The 18,347-nt window shown below is 49.5% G+C and overlaps 1 protein-coding gene across 3 annotated transcripts in view; it reads left to right on the top strand.

Annotated features, from left to right (window-relative positions):
- Positions 1-11,998, top strand: part of CSGALNACT1 (chondroitin sulfate N-acetylgalactosaminyltransferase 1) — a 101,563-nt gene extending 89,565 nt beyond the window's left edge. For all 3 annotated transcript variants that reach the window (XM_030565303.1, XM_030565304.1, XM_030565305.1), the window contains one exon: positions 10,488-11,998. In XM_030565303.1, the coding sequence (XP_030421163.1) occupies positions 10,488-10,771 (284 nt within the window). In that variant the 3' untranslated portion in view covers positions 10,772-11,998. The remainder of the gene's footprint in view (positions 1-10,487) is intronic.
- Positions 11,999-18,347: the final 6,349 nt, after the last annotated feature.

Below are 18,347 nucleotides of genomic sequence, written 5' to 3'. Positions count from 1 at the left end.
GGCTCCTCGACACCAGCCTTCACCGGCCCAAGCTCCTGCCCGGCACCGCTCTCTCTCCCCAAGGAGCAAGAGGCATAAGACTCCTGCGGCCCCTGTATCTACGCCGCAGTCAGAGCGTACAACTAAGTCGGACCGCCTGGCACCACCAACTGCCGCGGCACCAAAGACTTCTGCACCGTTGATTCCGGTCTCACAAGAGCCGTCGAATCCAGTGCCTATCAGCTCCCCGGCACATGCCGTGGTCGAGCTTGTCGTGCCCTCCACGCCGGAGACCTTCTCCACAGCACAGGAGCTGATAGCCTTGACGGAGCCCGAGCTGCCTCAACCCCCAGCACCGCTCGTGCGGCTTGTTCAGTCATTGTGTAAGCCCACCATGATGAGGCCATCTTCACCCGGTATCATCGAATGCCGCCGGTCACGATCCAGGTCCCACAGGCACTCTCGGTCCCATCATCAATCCCGATCCCGACGCCGCTCACAGTCCCAGTACCGCTCTCCATCTCAGTACCGGTCATACTCGCGGCACCGCTTGAGATCCCGGTCGCCGTCCCGGTACTCTCAGCACTGGTCCAGGTCCCGGCACCGCTGTACCTCTCACAGCTGATCTCCACACGGAGATTCAAGGCACTGGTCGACCTCCCAGCACCGTGCTGGTCGCAGGTTCCGGTCCCACTTTTGGCACCAATATGACTCCCGGTACCGTTTTCCGATACCACGTAGAGAATGATCGAATGGACACAGAGGCCTGGTCCAATCGGCCTCAGCTCCTCCGTAGCCTTCTCGTCATCCATCCGTCTCTTCCCATGTGGACAGTGCTTCCTATGGGGATTCGGATACACATACTCATGGCCCGGACCACGGACCTCATCAGTGGTCCTTTTGGACCCCTTGGGCTTATCACCAAGCCCAAGGGGTACCGACTGGCCCATCACGCTCCGGTCACTCAGAACACTGCGTGCCAGAGGCCACTGTGAGCAGACCATCCGCAGCTGGTACAGAGGAAACCCGTACCCACGCACCGGAACCGCACGAACTTACTGCTCCGGAGGTCCCCTAGGATCAGGAGTCAATACAGGACCCACTCGTCCCTGGGCTGTCATCCTCCTCTTCTCCGGATGAGGCAGTAGCGGGGACGTCATCATCGGGCCCACCTCCGACTGACCTCAGGTCACACCAGGACCTTCTGCAGCTTGTTGCCCAGAATATCAACTTACTGGTAGAGGAAGTTCCAGAGGTGGAGGACCCGGTGATAAGTATATTGTCGGTGGAGACACCAACTAGAGTGGATCTCCCCTTCATCCGTTCGATCCAGGCTAGAGCAGACACCATCTGGCAATCCCCAGCATCCGTCCCTCCCACAGCCAGAGGGGTCGAACGGGGTGCCTTCCAAAGGGTATGAGTACCTATATGTGCACCCGCCTCCCTGCTCATTGGTTGTACATTCGTCAATGAACAGGAGCGCCACGGCCAACAAGCCCCTGCACCTAAATCAAGGGAGGCCAGGCGAATGGATTTGTTGGGACGAAAAATCTATTCCGCGGGAGGCCGCCAACTCAGGGTAGCAAACCAGCAAGCTCTCCTGAGCAGGTACAACCACAACACCTGGGAGGCGGTAGGGAAATTTGCAGAGCTAGTCCCGCAGGACTCCCACCAGGAATTTACAGCACTCCTGGAGGAGTGGAAGAGAGTAGTGCGGACCTCCCTGCAGGCCTTGCTGGATGCCGTCGATTCAGCGGCTAGAACGGTCGCCTCTGGAATAACCATGCGACGTATATCATGGCTGCAAGTGTCAGGCCTGCCACCTGAACTTCAACATACCGTACAAGACTTGCCATTTGATGGACAGGGCTTGTTCTCACAAAAGACGGACCCCAGGCTGCAGAGTCTAAAGGACAACCGCGTAATTATGCATTCGCTGGGAATGCATATGCCACAGACTCAAAGACGGTCATTCCGCTCCCAAACTCAGCACCCTTACCCCCCGCCTAGGCCAAGACAAGACTTTGCCAGAAGATGAGGTCATACCAACCGCAGACGTCAGTCTGGACCTCAAGGGGGTAACAATTCCTGTCCCACCAAACCAACAGTGGGACTCAAATCAAACTTTTGAGGGTGCGCCCGAGAGCAGTGTACCAATTGCCTCCCAGGATCCCTTTCAGTTCTACAACCACCTTTCCCCGTTCCTCCCTGCGTGGTCCCAAGTAACTTCAGATCGTTGGGTCCTACGCATGGTGGAGCTTGGATACCATCTTCAGTTTATTTCACCCCCTCCCTCCTAACCCCCCTCCTCATCCCTCTTGAGGGACCCCTCTCACGAGCAACTCCTCCTGCAGGAGGTTCGGAGCCTCCTTACAATCGGAGCTATAGAGGAGGTGCCGGAAGAATTAAGGGGCAAGGGGTTTTATTCCCGATATTTCCTAATCCCCAAGGCGGAAGGGGGCCTCTGGCCTATCCTAGACCTGCGAGGACTGAACAAATTCATGAAAAAGTTCAAGTTCCGCATAGTATCCCTAGGAACCATCATTCCTTCCCTGGATCCCGGAGATTGGTACGCCGCTCTCGACATAAAGGACGCATATTTCCACATTGCAATTTACCCCCCGCACAGACGGTATCTACGCTTTGTGGTGAATCATCAACATTATCAGTTTACCGTCCTTCCCTTTGGCCTCTCCTCGGCCCCTCGGGTCTTCACGAAGTGTATGGCGGTCATCACAGCTTCCCTACGTCGTTGTCGAATACATGTCTTTCCTTACCTCGACGACTGGCTTATTTGAGGGACCTCCGAGGCACAAGTCATCAGTCATGTGACCATCATCAAGGACCTATTCATGCGTCTAGGCCTGATAATCAATTTAGAAAAGTCCACTCTGGTGCCATGCTGGACTCCAACCTTGCAACGGCCAGTTTTCCCCTACATCTTTTTCAGGCTATAGTCTCCCTTGTACAAAGACTTCAGAGCTTCCCAACAACCTCTGCCCGCACTTGCCTTGGCCTGCTCGGTCACATGGCTGCATGCACATTCGTCACAAAGCACGCCAGACTGCGATTGTGTCCTCTCCAAACTTGGCTCGCCTCAGCCTATCGTCCAGGCAGAGATGCCATAGACATTATACTCACAATTCCGCCGAGCATTCTAGGCTCCCTCGACTGGTGGTGAACATCATCCCTGGTGTGTGCAGGTCTGCCGTTTCATCCACCGCAGCCCTCCAGATCCCGAACAACAGACGCGTCATCTCTGGGCTGGGGTGCTCACCTAGGGCACCTTCGCACTCAAGGCCTTTGGTCATCCCGGGAGTTGACGTTACACATCAATGTCCGAGAATTGAGAGCAGTCTGGCTGGCGTGCCGAGCGTTCCAACACCATCTACAGGGCCGTTGTGTTGCAGTGTTCACGGACAACACAACGGCCATGTATTACATAAACAAACAGGGAGGGACACGGTCCTTCCCCCTTTGTCAGGAGGTGATTCAACTGTGGGATTTCTGCATAGCCCACTCAATAGACCTGGTAGCCTCTTTTCTCCCAGGAGTCTGGAACACTCTCGCAGATCAACTGAGCAGATCCTTCCTGTCGCACGAGTGGTCCATCCGTCCAGACATTCTCCATTCTGTTTTCTGGAGATGGGGCTTTCCCCACATAGACTTTTTTGCCTCCAGAGTAAACAAGAAATGCCAGGTGTTCTGCTCCCTGCAAGGTCGCTCCCCGGGCTCCCTCTTGGACGTGTTCCTAATTCCGTGGAAAGGTCATCTATTTTATGCCTTCCCACCATTTCCTCTCCTCCACCGAGTTCTACTCAAGCTCCACAGGGACAGAGCCCACCTAATACTGATCGCTGCAGCATGGCCGAGACAGCATTGGTACACCCTGCTGCTCGACCTTTCTCTGACAGACCCGATTCCCCTACCACTCTGCCCGGACCTCATAACGCAGGACTTCGGCAGGCTTCACCACCCGGGCCTGCAGTCCCTTCATCCGACAGCATGGCTGCTGTCTGGTTGAGCCAATCGGAGTTGCGTTGTTCCACCTCAGTGCAACAGGTGCTGCTGGGAAGCAGAAAGCCTTCCACGCGAACGACATATCTCTCTAAATGGAAGCGCTTCTCTCACTGGTGCGCCCAGCATGACCTTACCCCACAGGGTGTATCGGTCCCCATTATCTTGGGCTATTTATGGTCCCTCAAAGAGCAGGGCCTGGCGATCTCTTCTATCAGTGTGCATCTTGCAGCTATTTCCACCTTCCATCCTGGGGAAACCGGCAGTTCCATTTTTTCTCACCCCATAGTTTCCAGATTCCTCAAAGGCTTGGAGCGACTCTACCCTCAGGTCAAACACCGAACCCCTACCCGGGATCTAAACCTCGTATTAGCTAGGCTCATGGGACCCCCCTTTGAGCCTCTGGCCACATGCTCGCTGCTGTACCTGTCCTGGAAGACAGCCTTCCTCGTCGCTATCACCTTGGCTAGGCGAGTCTTGGAACTTCGAGCTTTGACTGTGGATCCCCTGTATACGGTATTCCACAAGGACAAGGTACAGCTGCGACCGCACCCGGCATTCGTCCCTAAGGTGGTCTCTGCCTTCTACGTTAATCAGGACATCTTTCTACCAATCTTTTTTCCGAAGCTGCATTCATCGCGTCGGGAACAACAGCTGCATACTCTGGATGTCCGCAGGGCTCTCGCCTTTTATATCGAGAGGACCAAACCCTTCCAACGTTCGCCTCAGCTATTTGTAGCAGTGGCAGAGCGCATGAAGGGCATGCCAATCTCTTCCCAACGAATTTCATCTTGGGTGACATCCTGTATTCGGGCATGCTGTGACTTGGCTCACGTTCCGACCGCCCATCTCACCGCCCATTCTACTCGGGCTCAAGCCTTATCTGCCACATACCTGGCCCATGTTCCCATCCAGGAAATAAGCTGCACGGCTACCTGGTCTTCCATCCACACCTTTGCATCGCACTACGCATTGGTCCAGCAGTCCAGAGACAATGCCGCCTTTGGCTCAGTGGTCTTACATTCCGCAACGTCTCGCTCCGACCCCACCGCCTAGATAAGGCTTGGGAATCACCTAACTGGAATGGATATGAGCAAGCACTCGAAGAAGAAAAGACGGTTACTCACCTTTGTAACTGTTGTTCTTCGAGATGTGTTGCTCATATCCATTCCAAACCTACCCTTCTTCCCCACTGTCGGAGTAGCCGGCAAGAAGGAACTGAGGGACGGATGGGCCGGCAGGGGTATGTATCAGGCGCCATAGTGGCGCCACTCCAGGGGGCACCCTGCCGGCCCACCGAGTGTTGCTAGGATAAAAATCTTCCGACAAACGTGCATGCAGTGCGCGCACACCTAACTGGAATGGATATGAGCAACACATCTTGAAGAACAACAGTTACAAAGGTGAGTAACCATCTTTTATGTATGTTTCTGGTGATTCCATTTCCCTCTGCCACTTTTCTCCCACAAACAGTCCCTGTCATAGTATTATCCTGTTTGGTGTTTGATAGGCTTTATCACCTCCATGTGACTTTCCCATTGTGTGGCACTCAGTGGTTTCAGGGTCAGAGAGGATGTTCCCAGGTGTTGCTTCAAAATTTGCCGTGGATGAGTTGATGCAGAGAAAAATACATAGATGCTTTGAATTACATTAAAAAATTCAGCAGCCTCACTAGAAGCTGATGCTGCATCAATGACCACCAAGTTCAATGAATGAGAACTACATGGAACAAAAAAAGCTTGAGGGTTTAACTCTCGGATCCGTGTCTGCACTCCTCTGTTCTTTCCTTTCGTGTTGGCAACATTATCATAGCCCTGACCTCTCACGTCAGCTATCGCAATTCCCGTATCCTCCAGCTTTTTAAGAAGCATATTTGTCATACCAGCTCCTGTAGTATCATCAAGGTCAATAAATTCTAGAAAATGCTCTCTGAGAATCACCATTGCAGAGACATTTTAACTAGGTTCTGTTGTTGTTACAAAACGCACCATTAAAGTCATTTGTTCCGTATGGCTGATTCAGGTGTGCAGTCCAGAAAAGCAGAGTAATATCTAGCTGACTTCAGATCTGCCATAATCTTCTGTTTGACTTTTGTTGCCAGTAACTGTATGATCTCATTTTGAATTGTTTTTCCAAGGTAGTGGTGTGTGCACATTTCTTGGGTGGTGACTCTTCTTAGATGCTCCTGGAGTACAGCATCAAACTCGGCCATCAGCTCCACAATTTTAAGAAAGTTTCCATTGTTTGGCACGTAAAGCTGATCTGAAGTGCCACGTAGCAAGCATTCTCACAATGGCAATGAGCCTTTTCAGAACATTTTGCCAGCAAAGAGACTCTGGTGCAATTTTCTTTTGATGCTGATCATCTATAGTAGCCTTTAACCTTAGTCGCATCTCAAGCTCTTTCCACCTATGGAATCATAGAATATCAGGGTTGGAAGGGATCTCAGGAGGTCATCTAGTCCAACCTCCTGCTCAAAGCAGGACCAATTCCCAGCTAAATCACTGAAATGCTCTCTGGTGATTTGCTGCCTTCTCAAGGCATGCCAGATTTCTAGCCAGATTTTTCCAATCCTTTGTTCCTGTAGAACCCAATATGGCTGGAACATTAGAGTGGAAGAGTTTGCAACAAAAACAGTATGCAGCATTCTGGGTTTTTGAGTACATAAGCCATGGCCTCTCCACTTTGTCACCATTCGGGATTTCACGCCCGTAATGTGTTGGATGGAAACTTCTATTTTCATTGTCTTTGGGGAACATGAAGTTTTTCACTTGCTGTGGCCCATGCAGTACAAGGAAGTCCCTCAGGCTACTGCTCAAGTGAGTCCACAGTCCTGGATCATCTAGAATTAAGGAACTAAACTCAGCAGCAGCTGTTTCTTGTGCCTCCACCACATTCTTCACTGATTTACACTTTTCTTCAGGAATGTGCATGGTTCCATCCATTTGAGATGGAGATATGGATGCTGCAGTAGCTGCCAGGTCACCTGCACTCTGACTAACTGGAAGATCAGGCATCTCTTCACCACTCACATCCTCACTGGGGCCGGAAGGCTCAGCGTGAACATTTGTGTCTATGTGTCTCAGGAGAGCTCCTTCCTGCTTAGATAGAAAAACTTCCTTTGCTTGCTTTCTTTTTCTGAATGCTGCCCCAGAGGGGTGTTTTCTTCTTTCGCTCATGACTGCTGTTCTGTGCCAGCTATAGTGGCTCTCAACATTCAGTTGAAGGGGACAGATAAGCAGGCTGGTAGCAGGGCCTGAGTGAGGAAAGATATCAGCGTCTCAAGGCCCTAACTGGCTCCTACTACTTCAGCTGACTGCCTGTTCGCCTCAGGTGGGTTCAGGGAAGCAGCAGGAAACAGGAAGCTCCCTGAGAAGTTGGTGTGAATCAGTCCAGGCTCCTGGGGGTGCTAGAAAGGTACATAAGAGGCTGCTCCACCTCTCTCTCCCTGCAACCCCTGCTGTTTTCTGTTATTCCCTCTCACCTTTTCTCCTGCCTGCCTGTTATCTCTCTTGTGCCCTCCTTCCTCCAGCACAGCACTCCACCATCTCTGTGCATCTAGAGCAGAGAGAATACATATGCACCAGCAGCAGACACAATTTTCTACACTCCGGGTCCTACCGGTGCCCCCTCACAGTCTGGAACCTGAGGCGCCCGCCTCAATTCGCCTCATGGTAGGGCCAGCCCTGCCTTTGCGCCACTCCCCTGTGAAGGGGGCGTGGCCTACCACTACAGTACTATGGCTATTCCTATCTGCTATACGGGGCCCTGGGGGCTGTATCCAGCTGGCACACTTTAGAGCAGCCCCAAAGCTATTCTAAACTACTCCAGGACTCTTTGGGCTCCCCAGCCAACCATTAGTTGTGCCCAGTCGCTATTGGGCACAGCTGAGAATCTAGTTCATTTATACTATTCAGGGCTAATTCCGACTGGGTATCAGAAATGTATTATGATGAAACAGCTGTTTCCAATAGAGTCCTTTTAAAATTCTCTATTTAAAATGTCCCTTGGGCCTTTGCATTTGGAAGAGCTGAGGACAGAGTTGTTGATGGAGAAATCTCACTAGGTATGACAGAACTTCCCTCCTTGACATCTTCAAAGAGAGAGGGTGAAGAAACAGTGCCTGAGCTCACTTCTTTCTGCACTGTTTGCAGTCAGAGCAAGCGCCCAGTGCTTGGTTAACTGGGGTGTGGGGAGAGGAATGGGAGCTCCTGGAGAGCATGGTGAATAGTTTATAGTGAATAGTGGGACCTAGTGACTGTTCCTGGCCCTCGTGCACAGGAGTCCCCTCTCCATCAGATGGGCATTCAGCTGCAGCTGGCGGGAAGAGTAAGGCATAGTTGGCATTTATGCCTGTGAATGGCCCATGGGCCCTCTGCTCTCTGTAGGCATTCACAGCAGGTACCACGCAGCCTGTCAGATCATTATCTTTACCCTGCCAGCCACCAGCTGCACCACTGACAAATCCTGCACCATTGGCTGCAACAGCAAAACTCCCATTGGTTTCATCCCCAACGGCACAAACTCAGCAGCAGCACCTCAAACCAGTAGCCCAGAGCTTTCCTTATAGACACCACCCAATTGCCGCCCTGCGACCAGTGCAGGTGCTGAGAGAGGAGCTGCATATGCTGCCCTGATGGCGACCCAACTCTGACTGTGCAAGGCCTATTTCAGAGCTCAGGGCTCTCCCAGTCCTTCCACCTCTCCTAGTCTCCCATCCCAATTCTTAAACCAGAGTCAGAGTGTGCTCACCTATATACTCTCATCCTGCAACCAGTAGAGACAGGCCCAGAGATGTTAGGGGAGTCCAGAGAGCCCCAGTCAGCCACGTCAGCGTTGCACAGGACAGTAAGCCTGGCTCACACCAGCCTCAAGCTCTCAGTCAACACTCCCCCTCCCACCCCAGAGCTGCTGTGAGTCCAAAAGGGGCAGGGACAGGTGCCTCCTTCCTGCCTCCCCCCCCCCCCTCAACTTTTCCCATTTCATCTTTCTTCTCTCCCCCAACCCCCAAATCGAATGGGCTACCAAGTTCCCAACAGCTGCAGGAGGTGAGTGACATCAAGCCAGCAGGATGGCTGCTGCTTGGCTAGGGCTCTCCTGAAATACTTTATGGCCTTAGAGCCTCAGGAGCCACCAGAAACTCAAGTATCTGATGATCTCCAAGCTCTGGTTGCTCTGACATTTCCTTCTGGTACCAAGAGCGCCTCTGCAAACTGCCAGAAGGGTGCAGAACTGCCTGTCAGAATATGGTGGAGAGGGGGAGCCCTCTGCGTGCCCCAGACGCAGCCCTTCCAGAATGACCGTCTGCAACCCAGTCAGCAAGGTCAGAGCCTGAGCCGCCACCCAGGAGCAGCCGCGGAGGCAGAACTGGGAGATTTGGGGTCGATTCAGGCATTCCAATCTGCTGGCTGCTTTAGCAGCTGAGAGCAGGCACCTAAAAAAAGTGCAGGAGACTGGGGAAGAGAAGAAATAACATTAGAGTCCCAGGCTGTTGAGTTTATGCACAAATAGGAAGGAGTGTCATCTGGCCAAAGCTCTAACATACCATTACACTAATAAGCAGCTTCCTTCCTGACAGCTAGCAGAACTAAATCACTCCCCTCCACCACAACCCCCCAGCTCTATCCCTCTCCTCCATACCAGCCCACACAAACAGACGCACTTTGCAGGGTACCCTGAAGGTCAACACACCTTGGCTAGTTCAGCCCAGATGGGGAAGCTTGTTCACCAGCCCTGCATGGAGGATGTTCTGCCCTTGACTCCAGCAGGAGCTTTTGAAAATGAGAAATGCAAATCACAGGCAGTAATTTTTTCTTCTTGGCTTCCGGTGGCTGACTTGCTTTCTGGCTCTGCTTTGCTTTGCAGAGGTCAAGTCTTATAAAGGAAACGCAATTGCAACCTTAAGCTGAGCTCTCATTTAGGAAACGGAGCATGCATGTAAGAGCTGCTCGATGCAAACACAGAGCAGTTTGGTCTGTGGTGGCAGGTCAAGGGAAACAGACGTCTACAAATGTAGGAATTTTTGGCATTTCACGCTGTTTGCTGAAATTGGTCTAAATGTAAAGTGCACCAAAGCTGACAGCCACAGAGAAGAGCTGGGGTGTAATACGACAGTAGAACCCCTGTTTTATGAACTAACTGGGGACTGAGGCATTCATAAAGCTCAAAACATTCATAAAATTGAACAGCTCAAAATAACAGTAGGCGCAGAGCACAAATTGCTGTGGGTTGCATGACACTGCTTTCTTTTTGTCCTTTCAAACCACTGCCAAGTGAATTCCAAATGTACTGGGGGCATCAGAATGATAGGCTGGCAACCTGTTCTTCACTGACCTCAGTTTCATAATGTGATCTTTTTTCTTCTGGTCAGGAAAATGGTTCATGTAACTGCTCATTTGTAAGACTGGTGTTGGAGGGATGATTTTCCTGGTTGCAATTTCCATGTAGAGCCCATATATTTCTAGCATTATGTCTAATTTTCTTTGCACTAGGTGGCTTTGATCTGGACATTAAAGGCTGGGGAGGAGAAGACGTTCATCTCTACCGCAAATACCTTCACAGCAACCTTATCGTGGTCAGGACGCCTGTCCGAGGCCTCTTCCATCTCTGGCATGAAAAGCGCTGCTTGGATGAGCTGACCCCGGAGCAGTACAAGATGTGCATGCAATCCAAAGCCATGAATGAGGCTTCTCACGGCCAGCTGGGGATGCTCGTCTTCAGGCATGAGATTGAGGCTCACCTACGCAAACAGAAAACCAGCAGCAAAAAGACGTGAAGCCAAAACCCAACCAGTTGGTTGTATTTTCAAAAAGACTATAGCTGCTTAAAGAGTGTGCGGGAGCAGAAAAGCTGGAGCTGGCAGGAAAAGGAAGATAAAAGGAAACGCTTGCACTCCCTTTTCTTGCCTTCCTTAGCAGAGCTTTTGAATATGCCGTTTAGCCTGCTGTCCCCCACTGGCTCATGCCACAAAATTGGAGACAAAGGCAGAGTGAGACGGAAGGTGGTAGAAACCAGTATCTTGTGTTTGATACTTGTGCACCCTAACAAAGGGTTTGTTGCGTTTCATTGAAATATCCACGTGTGATGACAGCTGTCCTGATCCTGCAAAGACTTCTGGCCCTCTTTAATATACTCCAGTGGGGTTGCTCATACACGTAAGTGTTGGCAGGACCGGGCCTCGCATGGCCTATGTATTCAAAAGTGAGGAGTGATTTTAGGGGTCCACTTTGACACACCTAAAAGGAGCCTGATTTTCAAAAAGCATAGAGCACCCACCCTTCAAAAAACACTCGTTACAGGTGGCTCAAATAATATCCACAATCAGTAGTCACATTTGAAAATCTGGGCCAGTCTTTAATAGTTAGACACATTCACATTGAGTTTCCTAGAGATAAGCGCCTAAGAAAAGGCTTTCTAGAATCTAGAAAGCTAAAGATCAAGTAAAATATGAAATTCCAAAATGCTGGAAAATGGTGTTATACTCCACTCTGCACATCAAACCAAAAATGAAAAGCCAGAGCTTGGAGCGTTCTTTGGACTAGTCTGTTGTTCTAGGGAACTTTAAGTATGTGGGTTGGTTTGTTTTAAAGTGAAAATTTTTTTGCTTGTGAGTTATGTGCCGATGTAAGTTTCTTACTTCAGGCCTTACTGAGAAATAGCACAACCTTCCTGTATGTTTTGAAAATGGTTTGCAGTTTAGACCATAGATCCATTTCTCTCACCAGTCAGGTGTCTATCCTGAAACTGGTTACCTGGCTGAAATGCACACCTTCTTTCTGTTGGAGACAGAACGAAGAGAATTCACTTATCTGAAGGAGAACATAAATACTGAAATGAAGGAGAAACTTTTCTATTCCAATAGAAAAAGGAACATAATCTGCAATCCTGATTTAATGAGAGACTCTAAATAATGAATGTTGTACATAAGAGCAGCCATTCTGGGTCAGACCAAAGGCCCATCTAGCCCGGTATCCTGTCTACCGACTGTGGTCAATGCCAGGTGCCCCAGAGGGAGTGAACAGAACAGGTAAATCATCAAGTGATCCATCCCCTGCTGCCCATTCCCAGCTTCTGGCGAACAGAGGCTAGGGACACCATCCCGGCCCAGCCTGGCTAATAGCCACTGATGGACCTAATAGGCACCAAAATGAATGAAGGACGTCTTTGTGACTTGTTTATACCAAAGTATTCAGTATAAACCAAATCTAGCATTATATCCAATGCATAGTGGAGTTTTTTGTAAGAAATATATTTCTATGAAGGATAATTGGAGCTGCTAAGATTCAATATGCTGACAACGTTCCTAAGTGCTTCCCAGAAATTGATCTGCTTTTTAATTTTAAAAGTTTTGTTTGATAGTTGCATCCAGCACTGTTCAAACCATGTCTTATTGCTATCATAAAATATGTTCTTTTCATGCTGACTGTTGTTTCATTCATCATTTTAGATTTTATTAACCAACAACAGAGGCATGGGCTGTCTGGCTGCTTTCCTAGCTTGATCTCATTGTTCAATAGCTTCAGAGTCTTTCAAGCCATTTGGGATACAAACTTGTATTGTCATTATTTGTGCATTTACCAAGTGGAAAGCCATGGGAAGGCAGAGTGTAGGACAGCAGTGTTGCAATGAATAAGATAGGGTTTATACGGCCATTGTACGGTAGGTGAACTACCCACTAACTCTTTGAAAGTGTGCTTTTGCAGGGGAGGACATACTGAAAACACCCTATCGTAAGTACCCTTTTTTACTTGACATTTTGAGTTACAGAAAGTGTGCTCGGTTTTCTTTAAAACTTGGTAGAAACGAGTACTAGGTTCTGTGAGACAAGACCTCAGAACACACCGTTAGCCTATTGAGTTAAAGGGACACCATTCAAATACTTTATCCCTAGACCCTCAGTGTGCTGGAGGAATATCGAATGGGGGGCTTTGGATTCTAATGAGCTATTTTACAAAGGGGTAGCACTGTAATGCTTAGAGGAAGAATTTCAGAGACATTTGTAGGACCTACCAAAACTGTTTGTCTAAGCTTGCTAACACTGCATAACCAGCTGCGCAAGACATCTGTTTTCAAACCTATGAAAATAAGATAGCTAAATCAGTGCACCAGTAGAGGAGAAAGCAACAGGCTTATTTAAATCACACCCTTTGTACACAGCCGATGTCTCCACAGCCCCTGTGAAGTGACTTGAGACTAGGTGCAGTGTCTGAGATAGTGTGCCTCAAGCTTCCGCCCCCCAAAATGTGATTTGCCTGACAATCCTACCCTGCTTGTGCCCTGTGTGTTGGATGGAGCTGAGCACCTTTAAGTCTTAATCTGTCCTTGCCCCTGCAGTAGTATCTTCATCCAGCCCCTTTCATGCCATTGCAGGCAGAGCTTTAAATTGACTGTGCTGTTATCCTGCTGCACCTTGGCCGCAGCACCACTGTTTCAGTCCCTCTGCTGCTCACTGCAGTGCCCCCTTAATGCAGACGCAGCTTTGGAGAGCAATGGCACTGCATGAATGAGGAGGGAAGGAAGGCAGCCAGCACGTAGGGACTGTGCTGTTCTCTGGACGGTGTGATTGATTACAGCAGCTGGAAATTGCAGCTTGCACCTCCCTAGAAGTTAGACAAGGCGAGGACAGGAGCAGGGTGGGGAAGGGGGAAGAGAGAGCAGGATCCTTGTTAATTACACTCCTCCAGCACCGGACATAAAACTGGCCTCTCAGAACAAGCTACAGTGAGACACAATACAGAAAGCATCAGTGCCACAGGGAAAAATTGGTGGGTGCTCTGCACCCACTGGCAGCTCCCAGCCCCATTCACCTCCGCCACCACTCCACCTCCTCCCCTAAGCACGCTGCTGAGTCCTGCTTCTCCCCCTCCCTCCCAGCGCTTGCGCTGTGAAACAACTGTTTCACACTGCTAAGCAGGGGAGGAACGCAGCGTGCTTAGGGAAGAGGCGGGGCCGGGGTGGGCATTTGGGGAGGGGTCCAAGAGGGGCAGGGCGGGGGAGCGCAAGCACCCAGCAGCACCAAGGAACGTTGGCACCTGTGACAAAGTATCCACACTAACTCTACAATGCTAGCTGTGCCCTTCCTCCTACTGGGAACTCCTGCTCCTGCTCCTGCAGAGCTGAGTCCCTGACCCTTTCACCTGGGTGCGCTACTGAGAGAACACAAACCACCAAAGCAAGAATAGGGCTGGAGCTGCCTGGCCTCCCTGCACTGATGGTGGCACATCCTTGGGCTCTGCAGAGGGGCAAAAGGCTCGGAGGGGAAACACCTGGAGCAGCTGCCACACTCATCCTGAGGGCACAGCAAGGACCCAGGCTCGTACCGTGCGCACAGGAAGCCTGTGGTTATGGATACGATTTTGTCACAGTAAAATTAGGCAAAATGCACATAACTTTCATGGCAAAAATGTACAAAATCAGGGTGTGGTGATGGCAAAGGCCTGGTCTATACTACGCATTTAAACCGATTTTAGCAGCGTTAAACCGATTTAACGCTGCACCCATCCACACAACGAGGCCCTTTATATCGATATAAAGGGCTTTTAAAACTGATTTCTGTACTCCTCCCTGATGAGAGGAGTAACGCTGAAATCGGTATTAGCATATCGGATTAGGGTTAGTGTGGCCGCAAAGCGACGGTATTGGCCTCCAGGCGGTATCCCACAGTGCATCATTGTGACCACTCTGGACAGCAATCTGAACTTGGATGCACTGGCCAGGTAGACAGGAAAAGCCCCGCGAACTTTTGAATTTCATTTCCTGTTTGCCCAGCGTGGAGCTCTGATCAGCACAGGTGACCATGCAGTCCCAAATCCAAAAAGAGCTCCAGCATGGACCGTACAGGAGATACTGGATCTGATCACTGTATGCGGAGACAAATCTGTTCTATCAGAGCTCCGTTATAGAAGATGAAATGGCAAAGCATTTGAAAAAAATATCCAAGCTATGATACAGAGTCCACAGCACAGTGCTGTGTGACAAGCGTAACGGAAAGCCAAAGAATCAAATGGATGCTCATGGTGGGAGGGAGGGGGTACCAAGGACTCCAGCTATCCCACAGTCCCTGAAAATCATTTGCATTCTTGGCTGAACTCCTAATGCCTGTAGGGTCAAACACATTGTCCGGGGTGGTTCAGGGTATAGCTCGTCAATTTACCCTCCCCCTCACCCACCCAAAACAAAAGGGAAAAAAATTGTTTCTTGACTTTTTTATATGTCACCCTATGTCTACTGCATGCTGCTGGTAGACACGGTGCAGCAGCAGTGAACAGCACCATCCTCTCCCCTTCCCTCCTGCAGATGGTACAATATGACTGCTATCCATCGTCATCATCAGCCCATGAGTGCTCCTGGCTGACCTCAGGTGAGGCTGGCCAGGGGCGCCTGGGTAAAAATAGGAATGACTCTCGGTCATTCCCAGTAGATGGTACAGAATGGCTGGTAACCGTCCTCATCATAGCAACTGGGGGCTGAGCTCCATCAGCCTCCTCCTTTCATGTCTAAAGAAAAGATTCTGTACTGCCTGGACTATCATAGCAGCGGGAGGCTGGGCTCCTCTCCCCCGCACCGTTTAATGTCCTGCCTGGATTATCATAGCAGCTGGAGGCTGCCTCCCCCTCATTTGATCTCACTAAAAAGTCAGTGTTTCTTATTCCTGCATTCTTTATTACTTCATCACACAAATGGGGAGGATACTGCAACAGTAGCCCAGGAGGGTTGGGGGAGCAGGGAAGCAACGGGTGGGGTTGTTGCAGAGGCACCCCTAGAATGGCATGCAGCTCATCATTTCTGCAGGATCTGACACGGAGCAACTGTGCTCTCTGGTACACTGGTTCTCTAGCACACTTGCCCCATATTCTAGGCAGGACTGACTCTATTTTTAGATACAACATAAAGGAGGAAATGACCTAGGGGGTCATTCCCATTTTTGTCTTTGCGCCCCCGGCCAACCTCACCGAAGGCCAGCCAGGCGCACCCATGACAGCAGCAGATGGTACAGAACAACTGATAACCATCATCTCTCATCACCAATTTACAATGGCATGGCAGATGGTACAGAACAACTGATAACCGTCTCTGCTATCTTGCAAAGGCAAATGAATGCTGCTGTGTAGTGCTGCAGTACCACCTCTGTCAGCAGCATCCAGTACACATATGGTGAGAGTGACAAAAGGCAAAACAGGCTCCATGGTTGCCATGCTATGGCGTCTGCCAGTGCAATCCAGGGAAAAAGGGCGTGAAATGATTGTCTGCCGTTGCTTTCACGGAGGAAGGATTGAGTGACAACATTTACCCAGAATCACCTGGGACACTGTTTTTGTACCATCATGCATTGGGATCTCAACCCAGAATTCCAATGGGCGGGGGAGACTGCGGGAACTATGGGATAGCTACAGGATAGCTACCCACAGTACAACGCTCCAGAAATCGACACTAGCCTCGGACCATGGACGCACACCACCGAATTAATGTGCTTAGTGTGGCCGCATGCACTCGACTTTATACAATCTGTTTTACAAAACCGGTTTATGTAAAATCAGAATAATCCCATAGCGTCGACGTACCCAAAGTCTGACAGAGTGACATTTACACACAACAACATTAATGCACTGTTTTCTTTGCCCTGTCAAAGTAAACTGTGTTGAGTTTACATATGCATGTTGTGCAATCATTTCTCAACCAAAAATAAAGAAAAACTATATACTAGAAATCAGTTATTTTTGTCCAAGTCCCTTTTGCAAAGTGTTGCCATTTTGGTCTGACAAGTTATACCTAGACAACTTGTTATTTAAACGGCATCTGTTGTCCCCAAGCACATTTTTACAAGATGAGAAGGAGGGTTCATCGCCCAGGCTATAGCCTGGTACTGCTAAGCATCGCAGGGTGACTGCTGGCAGAGCTGGGAATCTGGCCACCATGCTGCTCCAGAACTGGAAAACATCCTTGTTCTGCCATTCTTGACCGGCTCCACAGTCAGCCAGATACTCACTCTGTGCTGGAATGCTGGCTTCAAGCAGTGATATATTTTCAAATCCTGTGGACTCACAAATGTCAAGGCTCTGCAAGCTCTGCAGTCTTCAAATTGTGAACAAAAAATCAGTCCAGTTTCAGTTTAAATTACCAGTTCATTTCTCTTCTTCCATGTGGCTTGGGGTTGTTCTGCACAATTTAAGAAAGCCATCAACGCAAAGTCCTTCAGGTCATTTTGAAAAGAGTATCTGGCACCTTACTTCTCAGTAAGTTGATTTGGCTCAAATACACATCCTGCACTGAAGTAACTGGCAGGTTGGTGAAAGCAGGCGGTTGAGTCAGTGGCCATGTATGACTTTTTTTTTTTTAATTAAGTTTTCCGAGAGGGCTGTTTTGGTGCATGTTGGCATGTTTCAGAGCCGCTCTCTGCCCACACCAGAAGCTCAGGCAGGTCATTTTTCACTTGATGAGTATGAACTGTGGGCTCTCCATAAGTTGTAAGCGTGTTTATGAGTCGGGATGCAAACTTTTAGAGCCTGGAGTGCCGTCAGTAACTGCTGAGGATTGGTAAAGAGCAACAATCTCTTAAACACTTGTACTGGTACGCCCATTCTCCTCTGTAAAAAATGAAACGTAATCCTAAGTGTGTTCAGTGTGATGGTTGGAAGGCAGGCTCCCCTCTACCGTGTGGCAAGTGGTTATGCAGCACATACATTTTAAGACCAGAAGTGCCCATGGTGAGCATCTGATTTGCCCTCCTGCTTAGCACAGGACATAAAAACTTCACCCAGTCCTTTCTGCTTCAAACCCATCTCTTGTTGATGGGCTACAGCGCATTATTTTTAGAACGACATCGTCCCTTGATTTGAAGACTTCAGGTGAAGGCGAATCCACCCCATTCCATAGGACACACAACAGAAGTAAGGTGCCGGATACTCTTTTCAAAATGACCTGAAGGACTTTGCGTTGATGGCTTTCTTAAGTTGTGCAGAACAACCCCAAGCCACATGGAAGAAGAGAAATGAACTGGTAATTTAAACTGAAACTGGACTGATTTTTTGTTCACAATTTTGAAGACTGCAGAGCTTGCAAGTTGTCATTAGTGGAGGCGAGGAAGATAATTTATCTGATTTTCATAATATGCACCACCAATCCTGGTACTGATGCTAAGACACGTTTTTAGCATCTCCTCAAGTCTACGCCTTGATATTTCATAGTGCAGCTCTCTGGGACAAATACTACAAGCTCAGCTGTTATGTCAAAGAAAAAGTAGAAGGCCCAGCTACCTTCAGCAGGAGCAGTTAGCTCGGAAATGTGCCTTCAATAAACGGTTACATTAGGGTAAAGAGACTGGGTACTTTATTGGCAGGCATCTCTCATTGTTC

This window comes from Gopherus evgoodei, chromosome 5, assembly GCF_007399415.2.
Source record: "Gopherus evgoodei ecotype Sinaloan lineage chromosome 5, rGopEvg1_v1.p, whole genome shotgun sequence".
Taxonomy (NCBI): domain Eukaryota; kingdom Metazoa; phylum Chordata; order Testudines; family Testudinidae; genus Gopherus; species Gopherus evgoodei.
This window is presented reverse-complemented; position numbering and strand designations above follow the sequence as displayed.